This window comes from Lycorma delicatula, chromosome 4 (assembly GCF_047948215.1).
Source record: "Lycorma delicatula isolate Av1 chromosome 4, ASM4794821v1, whole genome shotgun sequence".
Lineage (NCBI taxonomy): Eukaryota > Metazoa > Arthropoda > Insecta > Hemiptera > Fulgoridae > Lycorma > Lycorma delicatula.
In genome coordinates this window covers 12,614,707-12,631,397 of record NC_134458.1, presented here as the reverse complement: position 1 = coordinate 12,631,397, position 16,691 = coordinate 12,614,707, and the positions used below count along the sequence as shown (strand labels likewise).

Genomic DNA, 16,691 nt, shown 5'->3' with positions numbered 1-16,691 from the left:
TCTTCGTAAGTGCTATCTGTGATAGATATGATTTTGTTATCAAGGTTTAAGAACTGTAAAGATACGCATAAAGAAATAAAAAAGTATGAATAGGAATGAGGTATTCCAGACTTCTAGAATATCTCATTTCATTAAAATAAATATTAGATTTTTCTTTTACAAGCTGTGTTAAAAATTCTTTTTACCATATACCAGATGTGTAAATATGAAACCGGAATTTTTGTATAGAAAATATAGACATTTATTGTATGAAAATGATAAAAAATATTTTATTTGAAATATTGTCTGTTGCTAACTATACATTTTTCCCATCTCTCTGACAATTTATGAATGCCACACCAAAAAAACTGTTGCTCTTTTGTGGTAAACCAGTCATCGACTCATTTTCGTATATTCTCATAAGAAGTGAACCGCTGCTCAGCAAGTGCGTGTCCCATTGATGCAAATAAATATTAGCTGGACGGAGCCAAGTCTGGTGAGTAAGCCTTATGCGAAAGTATTTCCCAACTGAACACCTCAATCGTTTCCTTGACTGGTTTTGCTATGTGTGATGGTGCATTATCATGAAGAAAAATCACTTTGTGTTGCCTTTTTTGATATTTGGTCATTTTTCACGCAATGCTTGATTCAAATTGATCATTTGTTGTTGGTAATGTTCAGTATTAACGGTTTTGTTAGGTTTTAGCAGTTCATAATAGATTACACCCTTCTGATCCCACCAAACACAGAGTATTGTCTTCTTTCCATAGCGATTTGTCCTTGAAATCGATGTCGATGGTTCACCTAGAGTTACCCATGATCTTTTATGCTTAGGATTCTCAAAATATATCCACTTTTCATCATTTGTCACAATTTGATGGAGAAATGACTTTCTTTTGTACCTGGCGAGCAGCATTTTGCAAGTGGTTTTTCAGTTTTCTTGCTGTCTTTCATTCAGTTCATTTGGAACCCATCTTCTGGATCTTTCCCATGGCTTTCAAACGTATGGAGACGGCTTCTCATGTTACATTTAATTTATCCGGAAGTTGTTGTTGCATTTGAGTGTCATCCCCATCCAACAATGGTTGCAATTCGCTGTCTTCAAACTTTTTGTGGTTATTCACATTCTTCGTTTGTCATGTCAAATTGCCACTTATGAATTTTTTTTTTAAACCACTCAAAGCACTGTGATTTACCAAAAGTATGCTTACCATAAGCTTCGACAAGCATTTGATACAATTCTGCAGCAGTTTTCTTTAAATGGTAATAGAAAATTAATGCTGTCCGCAAATCATAGTTTGTAGGTACAAAACTCGACATGTTCAACGCTAATTAAAACTATGCTATTGTATGAAACTTCTATTGATGTGAGTTGAAAATCTTTGTCAGCTGTCAAAGAAAGAAAATGGCACCAATGACGGTGACTACATTAACACCTAAGGCCATCTATGGGCAAATTCTGGTTTCATATTTACACACCTGATAGAATGAAACAGCTAAACATTTTAGTAAATACTTATTTCCAAGTCTTACTGCTTCAATATAAAAACAAAAATAAGATGACTTTTCAAATCTACTCATATAAAAGATGTTAAATAATACTGCTTAACTTTTAGAATATGTTGAATAATTAAGTGAACAGAAAGAGTCCTAGGAAACAGTGGCTACATAAAGTAAAAGAGATGTTTGGAAAAAGAAAAGGTAATGGAAGAAGAATGGTTATAGGAAAGAGAAAGATTACAGTCTGCGAAAAGAGAAAATAAGAGATATGGTAGTTCTTCAATAAAATTAAAATTAAATCTACTGAACAAAAATGGATCTATGATAGTAAAGAATTAACACAAGAATGATTTAAAAAAACTGTAACTTACTTTACTACCGTCATATATTTCATCATCATTTTCAGTTGAAATAGATATTTTTCCATTGTTTTCAAGAGGACTAATTATATTCTCGGTTTCATTACAACACCCAGATTTTGATGTAGTAGGAACATTAGGATCTGCAAAATTAATTATTTATGTTTCAAAATTTGTAAAACATTGTTAATGTTTTAAGTACAAGTAAATACATTGTTGGATTTGAAATGGAGATCAATCAAAATGCATTTTTTTTATGTAAAGATATCCTAATTTTAGCCTATATTTATAGCTACATTAGAGTTTAATGGGTAAGTTTACATGTATAAAGTACTTTTCTTGACCAATGTTTAGTAAAACCTAACTATATCAGACTATCAAAAGACTGAAAAAATTCCATTTCATAAACGACTCCCATAAGTTTAACAAGAAAAAAATAATGGTTGTGAAACTTTCCTGCTTGTATAACCCCACATCCTGATGTTGGTGATGTGCAAAAATTGTTAAAATATTTTTTTACACTACTGATAATGGTGCTTAAAAATGACCAATTAAATTTTCCACCAGATTATATCTGGGATAAAGTACTAGTAATGGATCCCAAGGACCAGTCCACTTCTTTACCCAACTTTTGCAAAAACCATTGTGTAAAAAATGGAGAAATATTTCTGAAAAATTGTCCATTTTTTCATACCAAAGAGGGGGACTGTGAAAAAATGCATGCAGAATATGTCTTTCTATTTAAAAATGTCAAAAAAATTAAAAATCTGAACAACAAATTAATTTTTAAATTATTCTAAATTTCTTTTCAGACTAATTTTTTTCAGGAGTAGGGACAAGTCTTCTCAGTTATTTTTAACATCATTCGTATTTAGCAGTCTTTTAATAGTTTTTGATATTCAGTTTTTTTTTTACTATTGCTAATAGTCTTAAAACATTCCCTGATGAAGTTTTCATAAAAATGCACCTATCTTAAAATGGTAATAATGGATTAAATGGAAATTATCCTGTCAATTTGATTTTTCATAAAAATATAATACTACCCATTCCTTTTAAAATCATGATTTTATTTTCTTCTATCACAAAGATGTTAAGAAAAGTAGAAACACACACACACACACACACACACACACACACACACACACACACAATCTGTACATATTTAATTTTACCTTAATTTTTTTGGGCCCAGGGGACCTCAAAATACCGAGAAATGCATAAAACTGGGTACCCAAAATTTTTACTCATTGCAACATTTTTCTTTATTACAGAATTCTATGCTATAATACCTACTACGAAAAAATATAAAGAAATACTAAGAAAGAATTATTTATTTATGCTTTACCAAGAAACAAAATTTATTTCAAATATTTTTTTTTGCTACTGTTGAGGATTTAAAATATCACTTAGTAGTAAGAGTCTGTAAAATATTTCCATCGTATCACTTAGGAATACTTATTTCAAATTAGATCAAAATTAAATAAAAGAGTTAAAAAATTGTTATTTTTTCAATTCATATCATAGATTTCTGCGTAAAAATCATTGTATCATTTCATTCATAACACTTATTATGATGATGGAGAAAGTGAAACAAAATACAGAATATTGAAGAAATTGTCCTTGATGCATGATTGTTGAAAATTATTCATCAGTGTATTATCATTTTTTTAATAACTTACTTGAAAGTACCAAAAATAAATTGACATTAATTATCAATAGTAATTTTTAAAAAACAAAGAATTTAAAATTGCTCACCATCATGGGTTATTCTGCATCGTTTATTAGTAAAAAGTCTTTTTGCAAATATATACTGATAAAAGGATATGTTATTATCTGCAGTGATAAAACTTGAAGAAGTTGGCACAGTATGATTCAGTTCATCTAAACCTTTTACTGATCCAACCGGATGACGATTAGCAAGTTTTAATAATCTTTCACATATTACAAAAACTATCTGGTAAAAATGTAAAACAAATTAATAAATAAAATAACAATGAAAAGTATTATTCATATATAGTGTTGTCTTCATGCAATAATATATTTTAAACAACAAATTTTCTACATCTATCTCACAGACATTTGATACATGCTCATATTTATAAAACAGATACATCTTTAGAATTAATATATAATGCATACTTTGTACATAGATGAATAAAATAGTATTATTCAATTTTTATTTTAATTGTTACGATTTATTTTCAAAAATTCAAAACAAATTTTTTCCTAATTTTAACAAAGTTATTCTTTATTGTTGTTAGGAAAACAATATGGAATTTTCTTTTTTAGTCTGAAAATCAAAAACAATTTACTGTTGAAGCCAAAGCTTAAAGAAAAGCTAGGATTTAATTTACATCTTAAAATTTACAATAAACAAGAAGTTTGTAACCTCAAGTTTATACATTTATAGTTTTATTCATTAATTTTTTAAAAAAATAAGATAATGTATATCTAGAGTGAAAATGTCTGAAATTCTAGCATTCTGTATTGACTCAAAATTATCAATGTTCTTGCATTTTGATGATTTTATTTTGAGTAGTCTATAAGAGATCTGAATGGAGGACTATTTTACTTTACATACATAAATCATTTGCTTGATGGTATTCGCTTGCATTAGTATTCATTTTATACATTATCAATCTCAGAGAAAAAAAAATGTATATATTTTATGAGAGATTTTCAGTTACTTTTAGCTCTGCAGAAATCAAAGCCTAGCACACATTAAATTTTAAATTGTTGAAGTTTATCTCAAATTAACCTTTAATTGGTTGGTGCACTCAAAAATTATTGGAAGGGCCCTGCTTGCTTTCAGAAACTATCCCTTACCTGGCCTTCCCGCAGGTAACTTTCTCTTGAGGTACAACTATCTGCATGTCATGGTAGTATAACAGATCAACTTAAAATAAAAAGGTATGTAAAGTTGGTCAAGGGTCTGATAATAAAAAAAGTAATATGCACAAAATAGTAAAATTAGAACTTACAATTTAATTTATTTTTAATTAATAGTATTCAGAAATCGACTGATAAAATCTCATTCATCTAATTGAATTTAATATTAGGTGTACAAATATTTAATCATGACAAATTAAGAACTGAGATTGTCAGGATATATATAGTGTTAAATAAGAAACTTTACATTTACAGCAATACAAATATTTTAATAAGTTATCAGACATTTATATAAATTTAAATAAATTATATTAAAAAAATTAGTTGATGCTTAATTTTAAGTTGCTAAACATATCAATTTAAAATTTAACATCTTTTATTAAAAGTACTATAAAATTTTGAATCAAAATTTTACACTTTTTATAATTTTTGTTAATACTTTTAATTTCATAAATAATCCATCAAGTTTATATTATATTGTAAAGCTTTAATTATTCAGGGCCACATAGAGGTAGTCTGCATATTTATGCAGAATAGTATTGTGTTGCAGCATTGTATTTCAATCCAGTAAAAAATAATATAATAAAAATATAATTTTTATAAAAAAAATAAATTACTTAGTGTTTCATGTACTGAAACCCTGAACTGTTTGAAATGTACTTCATTTAGCCACATTCCTGCTAATAAGAAATAAAAAGTCCAGTCATAGTAATCTGGTATCAGTAAAAGCAAATGCTGCTTTATATCTCTAACAGACTCTACAGCCTTTTTATTTTGATAAAATTTTGTATTGAAAGTAATTATTGTTAACTGTGCTAGAACAATCATATCTTCTTTTTTCCTGATACAAGCATCACTCATGATTATTTTTTTTGTATTGTATGCATTAGTGGCAGATATATGCTGACAAACATTTTTCATTTAACTATTTTGGTACAGTAATGCAAAGTTTTGTCTTAGAATATGCTAGACCAAATTTAGGAAAGAAAGTAGAAAATATATATTACTGTTCTCTCCTTCAAAGAAATATAAATTTCACCCAGCAGTGTTATGATTGTTACAACACAATTACACAGAGGTTCTATAATAGCCTCTGCAAAAGACTGAAGTAGAAATAAAGGAGAATTACTGAATGTAGTTGTGTGATGACAGTTTCACTTGTTGATAAACTAATGCTGCCAACTTGTATTCAATATTTCAACAATTATTCCTGCAATAATAAGACCAGCACTAACCTTTTTTTTTTACTTAGTTTCAATACTTCGTTCTAATCCAATACTGTTTACTTGGAATTGTACATAAAATTTCTTATTAATCTTTTGTTTGGCAAAATATATTAAAAAATCATAATTAATTTATCTGGTTTATTGGAATATTACATACAGTTTACACACAATGAACACTGATGTAATCTTGTGTCAGTGCACATTGATATGTAATATACAACAATAATAATAAAAAATTGCTGCAAAAATTATTTTAAATCGAGAGTATCAAAATACACTTAATAAGCATGAAAAAGGTTAAACACAAGATTAGCTGATCAGAACTGACCACTAATAACAATTGAAACAGTTGGCTAATCATTCATAAATTCTTTCATGGAATAAAACATTTTATTAATCAGGAATTACTTTATTTTTCTAGAGAGTAATTTTACATCTCTGATATTGCAAATTTATAATAATCTCTAAACTTACTGAAATCTTTCATTCTCATATAATTGGATTTATCTTATAAACATTTTCATCTGTACAGCATGATCCCAAAATTATTCTTACTCTGACCTGTTGTATTATACTCTTGATTAATTTGATTCCCACAAAACGTTTCTAGATTAAAATATCTACAATGAAACAATTTCATGTTCATATAAAGACAAAATTAAAAGTTTGTACTTCTAAAAAAAATAAATTTAAAACATGTTTTAAAGCTAGTATTTGCCATTACTCATAATATATTTTGTGTTTAAATATTGTTTCCAAATCTGATTAGTTCCCTAATTATTACTGAAAGACATACACAAAATTGGCACTAGTCTATTTATCATAAGAAGATATTTTCTTTGTGTTGCCAGGTGCATAAAAACAATCTTAGTTCACCAAATCACTGGACTACTACTGGGCTTTGCCATCTAGTATGAAACTGTTAATTTTTAATGACAAATTGAACCAAATTTACTTTCATCTTTTTACATCTGTTTACTTTCATTGTAATTTCCTGAAGCAATTTAAAACATTATAACAAATGTTAAAATTTGTTTTAAAAGTAAATTTGGTCCAGTTTATCATAACAATTACCTCAGCACGCATAAATTTATCCCTCTAGAGCAGGGGTCGGCAAACTTTTCAGCCAAAGAGCCAAATATAACAAATACAAAATTTAAATTAATTCAAAGAGCCATTTTTCTAAAACGTAAACTTTGCTTCTGTAAAGATATTTTTATGGAAATAATCTGGGTAATATGTACATTCTCTAGCTTTTTTGCTAAGAAGTTTATATTTTCCCAACAGTACATTAACACGTCGATGTCGGAGCGGTTTGAAAGATTTATATAGGGCGGGATTTAAAAAAAAAATGTAAATAGGAAATTATCTGAAAATCGGGGATATACACAAGAAAAGTGTCCTATAAAATGGCTTTTACCCCATGTATACTCATAAAAATAAGTAGCATGGCTCATAATTCTATAATAAAACTTATTAAAAATATTGTAATATTGTTAATCGACATTATAGTAAAAATTTATTTAGCACTATTTTTACCTGGGGTCAAAAAATAATTCTTTATTTTTTATCAAAACTGCATACCACCGGTGGTACATTCCGGCGTTAACGTGTTAAATAAAACTGATACCATATAGATATTATATAAAGATAATATTTATTTAAAATATTCCGAAAGGCGCTCTTTATAAAATTCGAATTCTCCTCTAATGCGAACGATGTCCTTGCATTCCCTTTGAAAGTAGGGGTAAGTCGGGTTTGTATGATGTTGTTTTAACTTCAGACACGATTCTAAGTTCTCATCGATAAGCCTATCTCTTAATTTACTTTTGATAAAGTTCACGCTTGAAAATGATTGTTCGCATAAATATCCAAACAAGGAAAGAACGCCAAACGCCAGTTTCTTCAATTGATCTTATGGGTCTGGAATGCTTTCCAGGTGTTAAAAATCAACGTATCTTCTCTCTCCAGCTCTTTTAAGGCAGAAAGCTTGTGCTGTAAACTTAGTTCACATTTATTTTCCTCCAATAGCTCTAGGTTTGCACACAGCCGTTGGAATTTAGAGCTCCATGTTTCTTTATTTTTAAGATCCAGTAACTGCATCTCAAACCGTCCAATATCAATATTAAAGGCGGAGAAGTTTATTTCAGATACCGCTATATTCAGAGGTTTTATAACAAACGATAACGTTTCTTTGCTGTTTCCAAAATCCTTGAACCTATTGAGAAAGGCTTCTTTCACAAAATCTTCTGCTAAGAGCGATAATTTATTTTCGAATAAAATTACTTCTAACATCGAAAAGATCGTGTTTCCTTTTTCTTTAATTTATGATTAAGCTGATTAAGATGGGCAGTAACATCCACCGTGAAATAAAATTTTTGGATCCATAGTTCATTAGTGAGCTCTGCGTAGTTTATATTCTTCTCGAAGAGAAACGCCTTTATTACATTACATATTAAGAGAAGCAAAGCGTTTTAAAACATTTCCTCGAGATAACCACCGGACCTTGTTGTGTAGCAGAAGATCCGCATATTTACTCTCTATCTCAATTAAAATTTCTGTAAGTTGGCGATGGTGAAGAGCTACGATAGAGTTAATCACCAATTCTATCACCTTGCAAAGATCTTCAGGAAACGTCTGTGAACATAGTGCTTCCTGATGAATGATACAATGGTAGGAAAGTATCTCGTGACTAATTTTTTCCTTCATAACAGTTAAAAAGCCGTTTATTGATTCCGTCATACTTTTCGCTCCATTCGTTGAAATCAAGACAATTTTTTCAAATTGATTTGATGCTTTTCAAAGCACTCAATCACGACATTTGGTATATTAAGTCCTCGCGTTCGTCCTTTGAGTGGCAATAATCATAAATTTCCTCTTTGGGGCCCTAAGTGGAGATATTTTTCGTACAAAAAGGGAAATTTGTGCAGTGTCATTTACATCACAAGATTCGTCAACTGCTATCGATAAGCTTGTGACTGTTTTGAGATCTTCGATTTGTTGGCTTGTAATGTTCGCAGACATTTTTACTGTTCTGTCCTTCACGGTTTTAGCGGACAAAGATATCTCTCAAATTTTTTTCATTATATCCTCCTTATTCTTAAAATCTCTAAATAACTCCCCAGAAGCACTTAAAAAACAACTCTTGATATATTCGCCATCCATGTATGGATTCCCCCTCTGAGCTATCTCCCGGCTAATTACGAAACTTGCCAGACTGGCATTGTTAGAAGATTGAACCCGATTATTAAAAATAAAAGATGATCTTTCATATCCCCTTTGGAGCTCCTCAACCGCCTTCTTCCTTTCATCACCAACCGGGTATTTAATGCTAAATATTTCGTGCTTACAACTAAGCACGTGTCTCTAAATTCGACCTTTTGTTATGTTCCAGTTTTTCTTGACAAATAAGACCCGTAGGAAGACCATTTGAGTTTTGGACATATGCAAAGTTTTCAGTCCACTCCTCTTTGAATCCATGGTTTTTATCTTCAGTTTTTCCTTGCTTTTTCTTAGTACTTATTATGGGGTCTAGAAAATTTGCATTTTAAGTAAAAATAAACGATAAACACAAAATGGCATCAAAACTAAAAAAAATCATTAAAACCCCATACAATATAAAGATGACAATATTAACTGTATTAAATATATACATAGCATAAGTAAACTATATATATATATATAATTTTGTGACTGCAGGCAGAATGTCGATTGAGCTCGTTTGCACAACTCGCACAGGAAGCGCAAGCACTGTCTTCTTAAATCGAATAAAGATAAAACAATGTCTCTAGAAAAAATTGTACAAATGCTACCTTTTAATTGTCGAGGGATTGGTTCCAGCAAAAAAATTGAAACAAATAGTTGAAATACAATTTAGTACGCAGTAAATTGAAAGATATAATGAACATACCATCAAGAGTGACTAACTGTGTTAATATTTATTTTTTAATCAAGCCTCTTTTCAAAAGACTCACTTTTCAAACGGTTTACATTTCACTTTTAGGATAGGTTTCTAAATTATTTTTTTCTAGTCTGCTCCAAAAATTTTGTGAAAGAGCCACAACAATGTAGTCAAAGAGCTACATGTGGCTCACGAGCCACGGTTTGCCGACCCCTGCTCTAGAGCAATCCACTTTTTACATCTGCTTCAATTTATTATAGGTTGTAAATGGGTAAAAGATAATACTAACTGAAATATTCAACAATACACTACAATTTAATTTTATTATTATTTCTTTTTTACTTCATTATTATTTATGAAATATCTTTAATTAAAATTATCTTACCTTAGGAATATAACGAAAATACCTTGCTTCACTACCATGCAGTAAAATCTTTTGCATATCTAAATACTGAGATAATGTAAAATCTTCTATTTTTTTATCTTTTATCTGATCCCTAAAAAAAAGGTCATCTGTCACTTATATGTAATCAATGAACATGTCATTTTATACATATAATAATTTCTGAAAAAGATTTTATATATTTGTATATCTTAAAAATCATATAACCATATAGGGCATGGCAAAAAGAAAATTTATTGGTGCTGAATTTAGAAATAAAAATAATCCTAATAATTTTTTTCATAATGTCGTTTTGTCCTTTATAATACATTACAGTTAAAAGTAATATTACAAGAATAACAAACTAAATTGCTTTTTCATAACTCATTCTGATTAGCATGAATAGTTATGAAAAAGTACATATATAGTGCATACATAGTAATTATGTACTTCAATTTTAGTACTTGAAAGTTCATTATTTTTTTCACCCTTTGTGTCATGCTGTTAAGTACCATAACCAAACAGTTGTAGGTAAACTGATGTTAGACAAGTCACTCTTAAAAATTGGTGTAACCATTTTAAAAAATAATAAGATCCCATTCCAAACTTACTAGAGGAAGTGAAGAGTAAAATGATCTTCTATTGCCATCTTCTCTGAGCCAAATATATTGTTGCATATCAATCACTATGCTGAAATTTTCAAAATGTGAATGATATTTAGCTCTGTAAGTAAAACTTTTACATCTTTCTCCATTGGGACTTTTAGGTGTATAGTTAGTGCTGTCGACCAGACAGAACTTCTGACAAAACATATAAAAAAAAATATATTTTTTAGTCTACATGCATTTATTATTTTTTTTATTTGATATTTCTTTATCTTCAATTAGTTTTTAGTTTTCTGAAAAAAAATTATAATTAACCACAAATTTTTATAGTGATAATATAATAATTTTTATAGTGTAATTTTTATAGTGAGTTCAACAACTTAGAAATGAAGTCTACAGATATTTTGAATGTGTCATTTCAAAAAAGTTATTCTGTAAAAAAGATTACCTGAACCGGTACATATTGATTTTTTAAAAACCTTTAGTAATAATTACTTACTTAATAGGGAATGTTATACTTTGAGACCAAACCATCTGCTCAAATTCTTGAACACACTGTATTTGTCCTCTAGTTTGTACAGATTTTGGACGTTTTAATCTCACAAACATGATTGCTTTATTTGCTCTAAATTTCATTTGATATACTAAATAGCATGCAATCAATACTCCAGTTCTTCCAAGACCTGAAAAATATTGAATATACTGTGATTATGATTGCAATCATGTACCAGTAACCAGTAATATGTTCTCCATCTTAACTGATTTCAACTTATTAAGTTAAAAATAAGTTTTAAATATTACCAAAAAAAGATACATTTTCCTCATTAACTAAAAATCTCAAGATTTAATTGAGGTAAAACAGTATTTCTTGATAGTTAAATTAAAAAGAAGATGTGGTTTTAAGAAACTGGTTACATTAGCAGACATGTGAACAGTAAGCACCACCTTAATACTGGTGTTGATCTTGTTGGTTTGGCAGGGCACTCCATGTTATAGCTACTGTTATCTGCTTGTCACTAAAACCTCAGGGTATTATAAAATTGAACTAAAATACAAATAAAAGTTTTGTCTAATAATTAGCAGTTAAACCTGAGAAAAATCATACTATGCTGCTGCCAATAACAGACATTTTATATTACAATTAAGTAACTAGTTTCAATTGGGAGGTAAATTCAAGATTACTTTCTTCATTAATGATAATTTTATTAACAGTCAGCCTCGCTCAGCTATAGATCTGCAAAAAGTAAAAAGAAATAATTACAAATTTTACAACTTGTTTATATTAAATTGGTTTAGGATAAATGTGACATAGTCAGTATTCTAATATTAACATATCGATATTATTGCTTTAATGAGGCCAATTTTTGTGGTACAATTCATTATTGACTATTGCCAAAAGATTTTGAATTGGGTTGAAGTCTGGCCATGGAAGCACTTAAATGTTTGTTCTTCAAAAACCTTTCCACTTCTTTGGTAGTATGGCATGGCACTATATCTTGGTATTGCCTTGTGGGAATTTATTTTGAAGTTGTGTCACAACCCATTCCTTCAGAATCTTGATCCATCACTTTTCAAAATACCATCTACTGGAAGCAATGAACAAGGGCCTTCTTATGTGAAACAGCCCCAAAACATTGTTTTCTGGGGATGTTTAACTGATTTTTGGTTATGAGCCAGTGATGTATTTTCAACTGATGCTTTTCTAATGTATGGAACCCTTTGCCCCTTTACATAAAAACGTAACTCGTCAGAAACCATAGCACTTTTCCAGTCTTCTTTGGTCCAGTTTGCATGTGTTTGGCCCTCAAGAGCTTTTTTTGCACACTGGTGATGTTAAAAGCTGCTTTTTAGCTGGCTGATGAGCTTTCTGTCCAGCTGCAAGAAGTTGGCGTTTAAGAGTTGTCATGTGTAAATCTGTTCCACAGGCTGCTAATTCTTAATTTAAGTGTACAGCAGATCATTTTGGATCAAGTTTACTTTTTGTCACTAATAACTGATCCTGTTTTGGAGTAGTTTTTCTTTCATAGCCACCTTTTCCTTTCCTTTGAGGTGAAAAGGAACCAGTCTCTTTAAATCATTTTAAAATAGCATTCACTGTTCCTAGTCCAATACCGCACCCAGAAGTTCTTTGTCATTGTGTCATGCTGGTATGCTCAGAAAGAGAAACAATTCTTGAACACTTTCTTGGAGTTATGTCCATTATTACATATTCAAGACACATTAACAAAAAATACGAAAATATGATTTTGTAATAAAAAATGAAATAGACTTTCACAAAACACTATTTATAACTTGAAAAACTGCTAAATAACCAAGTACAACAATGTCACATTAAACGGACAACTTAAAGAATAGTTGAGGTCAAGCAGTATAGCCACAACATACAAATAAACAAAAAATTCCCTGTGTTTGAATTAAATTTTACATTGCTGAAATTCTTTAAAAAAAAATAAATTATTTTATACTATTCAAGTTAGAAAAGGATGCACCTCATTCAAATGTTTAATCACTACACCAGTAATCTAGACAGCAGGCACGAGTACAATGGCAAATCGATATAGGATTATATGTATTGTAAACATAAAATATTATTAATGTAGGTTGTTCAAAAACAAAAAAAGAACAAACATCATAAATAAAAGCTCAATAATAAAAATTAAATAAATAAAAAAAATTACCTGCATGACAATGAATAGCAACTTTTCCTTCAGTCAAGCCAAAACTTACTATTTTCACCATATCTAAAATTCTATTCAGTGATGTATCACCATAATCCTCCCAACCAAAATTGTAGTAGTAAACTATAAAGATATAAACTATGCTATTAAAAACTTTAGTAATAAAGAACTAAAAAACAGAATCATTTGTCTGCATTTTTTATCATAAGAAAATAATTATTTCTTCTCTTTACCATAAAAAATTAAAATCTAGAAACAATATGCCATAAAATCCATTCAGTATTACTGAAATACTCCACTCTCTTGTTGGCAGATAAAAACCTTGGGTAAGCAATATTAACAAATTTAATCATAGCTAATAAGGTTGAAATGCTATCCACAAATTTTTCACCTGAATAAATCTGAAAACATAAATTTATCACTACTTTTTATTATTCATATAGTCATACTACACAAATATCTTTGGAAGGAGAATAGTAGACATGCAGACAGATTCTTGTCAATAGATATATTGCAAGTTGAATTAGAGAGTTTCCGGTATACGGATGTATTATTGTGTGCCCTGTGCTTCTTCTTGTGGTTTTGAGGTTTTACAGTTCTATTATCGAGTTTAGATGATTGGGAATGATAAGCTGGATTTTATTGGATGCGTTTTTAATATTAAATAGATTTTGGAAAGTGAACATATTTTTTAACAAGTTTTATAATTTATAGACCTTATTACCTAAGGCAATATATGTCTGATAACAGAGTTAATTTAATTATTTGTTGTTGATAAATTATACTGCTGTAGCTTTGTATAATAAGCTATTGTTTAACATCTAATAATTGGTTGGCCCCTCCCAAATATAGTTTCTTTTTTTTTTCTGTTTAGCCTCCGGGAATTACCATTCAGGTATTACTTCAGAGGATGAATGAGGGTGATATATATGAGTGTAAATGAAGTGTATTCTTGTACAGTCTTAGTTTGACCATTCCTGAGATGTGTGGTTAATTGAAACCCAACTACCAAAGAACACCGGTATCCATGATCTAGTATTCAAATCCGTATAAATGTTACTGCCTTTACTAGGACTTGAACACTGGAACTCTTGACTTCCAAATCAGCTGATTTGGGAAGACGCGTTCACCACTAGACCAACCCGGTGGGTTGTCTGTAAATAATTAAATTTGTTTAATTTAACTATACTGATGTGCATGATAATTGAATCTTTGTATTTGTCGAATAAGTTAAAAAGTTTTCTGATATTATTTTTCTAAAAATCATTCATACTATTATGAATTAAAATGTTGCATTTCATGTAAAATAAAATAAATATTGTAAAGGAATTCTGTAGTAAGATAAATAATGAGAAATTAATTTTTTAAAGCTCTTAGAAAATAATATATTGCTTATGAAGTTCTGTAGTTTGAATAAAACTAATTTTTTTTAAAAAGTATGAACATGAAATCAATAAAAACAAAAGTAGTAATAGATGATATTAAGCAGTATTGTGAGATTGATTATTGTAATTAAAATTAAGATTCTGAAAGCCATGTATGGTATAAAAGATTGAGGATGATGATAAGATTTTGGAGAAAATTTTATAGAAATTGGTTCAGTAGTAAGCTAGAATGGAATTGTAAGATTTTGTGAGGCTGTGAGGTAAGGATGTTGCAAAATGAATAATTTATATATATATATATATATATATATGGTATAGAGGAACATGGAAATGAAGTGTTTGATATTTTAGCCCAAAGTTGACGTATCGACGATTTTATTGTTGTTTTGTAATTGTGTTTAAGAAACCAAATGGTTTTTTTTATATTTTGATATTGCATTGGAGATGAACACAGACTCACAGGTTGGTTAAATCATGTAAAGGGATGAAAAAAGGATCGGGTAGGTTAGGATGATCTAAGAGTAGAATTCTGTAAAATTGATTCAAAACCTATCTCAATGTCGGTTAAACAATGTAATGTAATAAGGCTGGTTAGATGTAGTTTGATCAGATGAAGGATTGGAAAAAATTATTATTACAATGATCTATGAATAAATGTATTGATTTCAGTGGAGAAAATATAAGTTTAAATAATTGTTATGAATTTAAGAATCTGAAAAATAATATTGGTTAAATGTATTTTGATCAGATGAAGGATTGGAAAAAATTATTATTACAATGATTTATGAATAAATGTATTGATTTCAGTGGCAAAAATATAAGTTTAAATAATTGTTATGAATTTGAAAAATAATAAAGTATCATGCTATGACATAATTATCAGAAAGGTTGTGATTTTGTTTCAGTAAGAAATAAAGAAATAGAAGTTAGAGTCGTTTGTGGTACCATGGAAAGGCTTTTGAGTAAAGGTTTTGAGTAATATAAGAAGTTGGAATAGGGTATAAGAAACGTGTTAATTTGAAAAAAACCTTTTGTGAAACAAATCATATTAGTTTTAAGAAAAAAAACGTTGGCTGCCGAGTAGTAGGACTCAGGTCACGTAATAATGTTGTGGTTGCTTGTTCAGCTGTAGACCATTAATTCTAATGTGTTTTACTGTTTTAGTTGGCTGTGTCAACATAATAGACATTTTTTATTTTTTATAATCCATCAGTGTTATTTTGAAATCTTAGGTAGACATGTACATTAGTTATTTAAAAATAGGTTAGGGTAGGACTAGAGGTTACTAAAATAGGGAGCCAGATTCCCGGATATTCTGTTGCTTGACAGCAATATAACGTGATATATATTTATGTGTTTTTTGTTTTTTTTCCTTTTCTCCTCACTGTTTATTGATTTAAGAGCCTATAAATGTTAAAAAAAAAAATTGTTTGTTTCTGTAACCGATCGTTAATTATAAGTACTTGCTATACTATAATTTTCTTAATAGTTTCTTTTTTTGTGATTGTATCTTTTATAGTTTGAGAAAGTAAATTAGAATACTAAATTGTAGATGTGAAATGAATGTTTAAAAAACTTTGTTGTTATTTTTATAAATGTAATAGTTTGAAAAAGCGAATACGAATACTAAATTGTAAATTTGAAATGAATGTTTAAAAACCTTTGTTGTTATTTTTATAAATAAAGCCGTGTTACTTGACTTACCTTGAAATTTTAACATTTTCATGCAAAATTTCAATGAGCTAGAAATGGAGGAATTTGAGACGTGTCAAACCTCATGAATAAAA

At 29.1% G+C, this 16,691-nt stretch overlaps 1 protein-coding gene across 1 annotated transcript in view; it reads right to left on the bottom strand.

The window, feature by feature from the left end:
• LOC142324243 (uncharacterized) overlaps nt 1–16,691 on the bottom strand; it is a 54,670-nt gene that overhangs the window by 4,198 nt on the left and 33,781 nt on the right. Inside the window, exons 5-9 of the mRNA XM_075365101.1 lie at nt 13,520–13,642; nt 11,341–11,524; nt 10,240–10,351; nt 3,594–3,792; nt 1,851–1,981 (exon numbers count right to left, since the gene is read on the bottom strand). Coding sequence (XP_075221216.1) covers nt 1,851–1,981; nt 3,594–3,792; nt 10,240–10,351; nt 11,341–11,524; nt 13,520–13,642 — 749 coding nt within the window. The remainder of the gene's footprint in view (nt 1–1,850; nt 1,982–3,593; nt 3,793–10,239; nt 10,352–11,340; nt 11,525–13,519; nt 13,643–16,691) is intronic.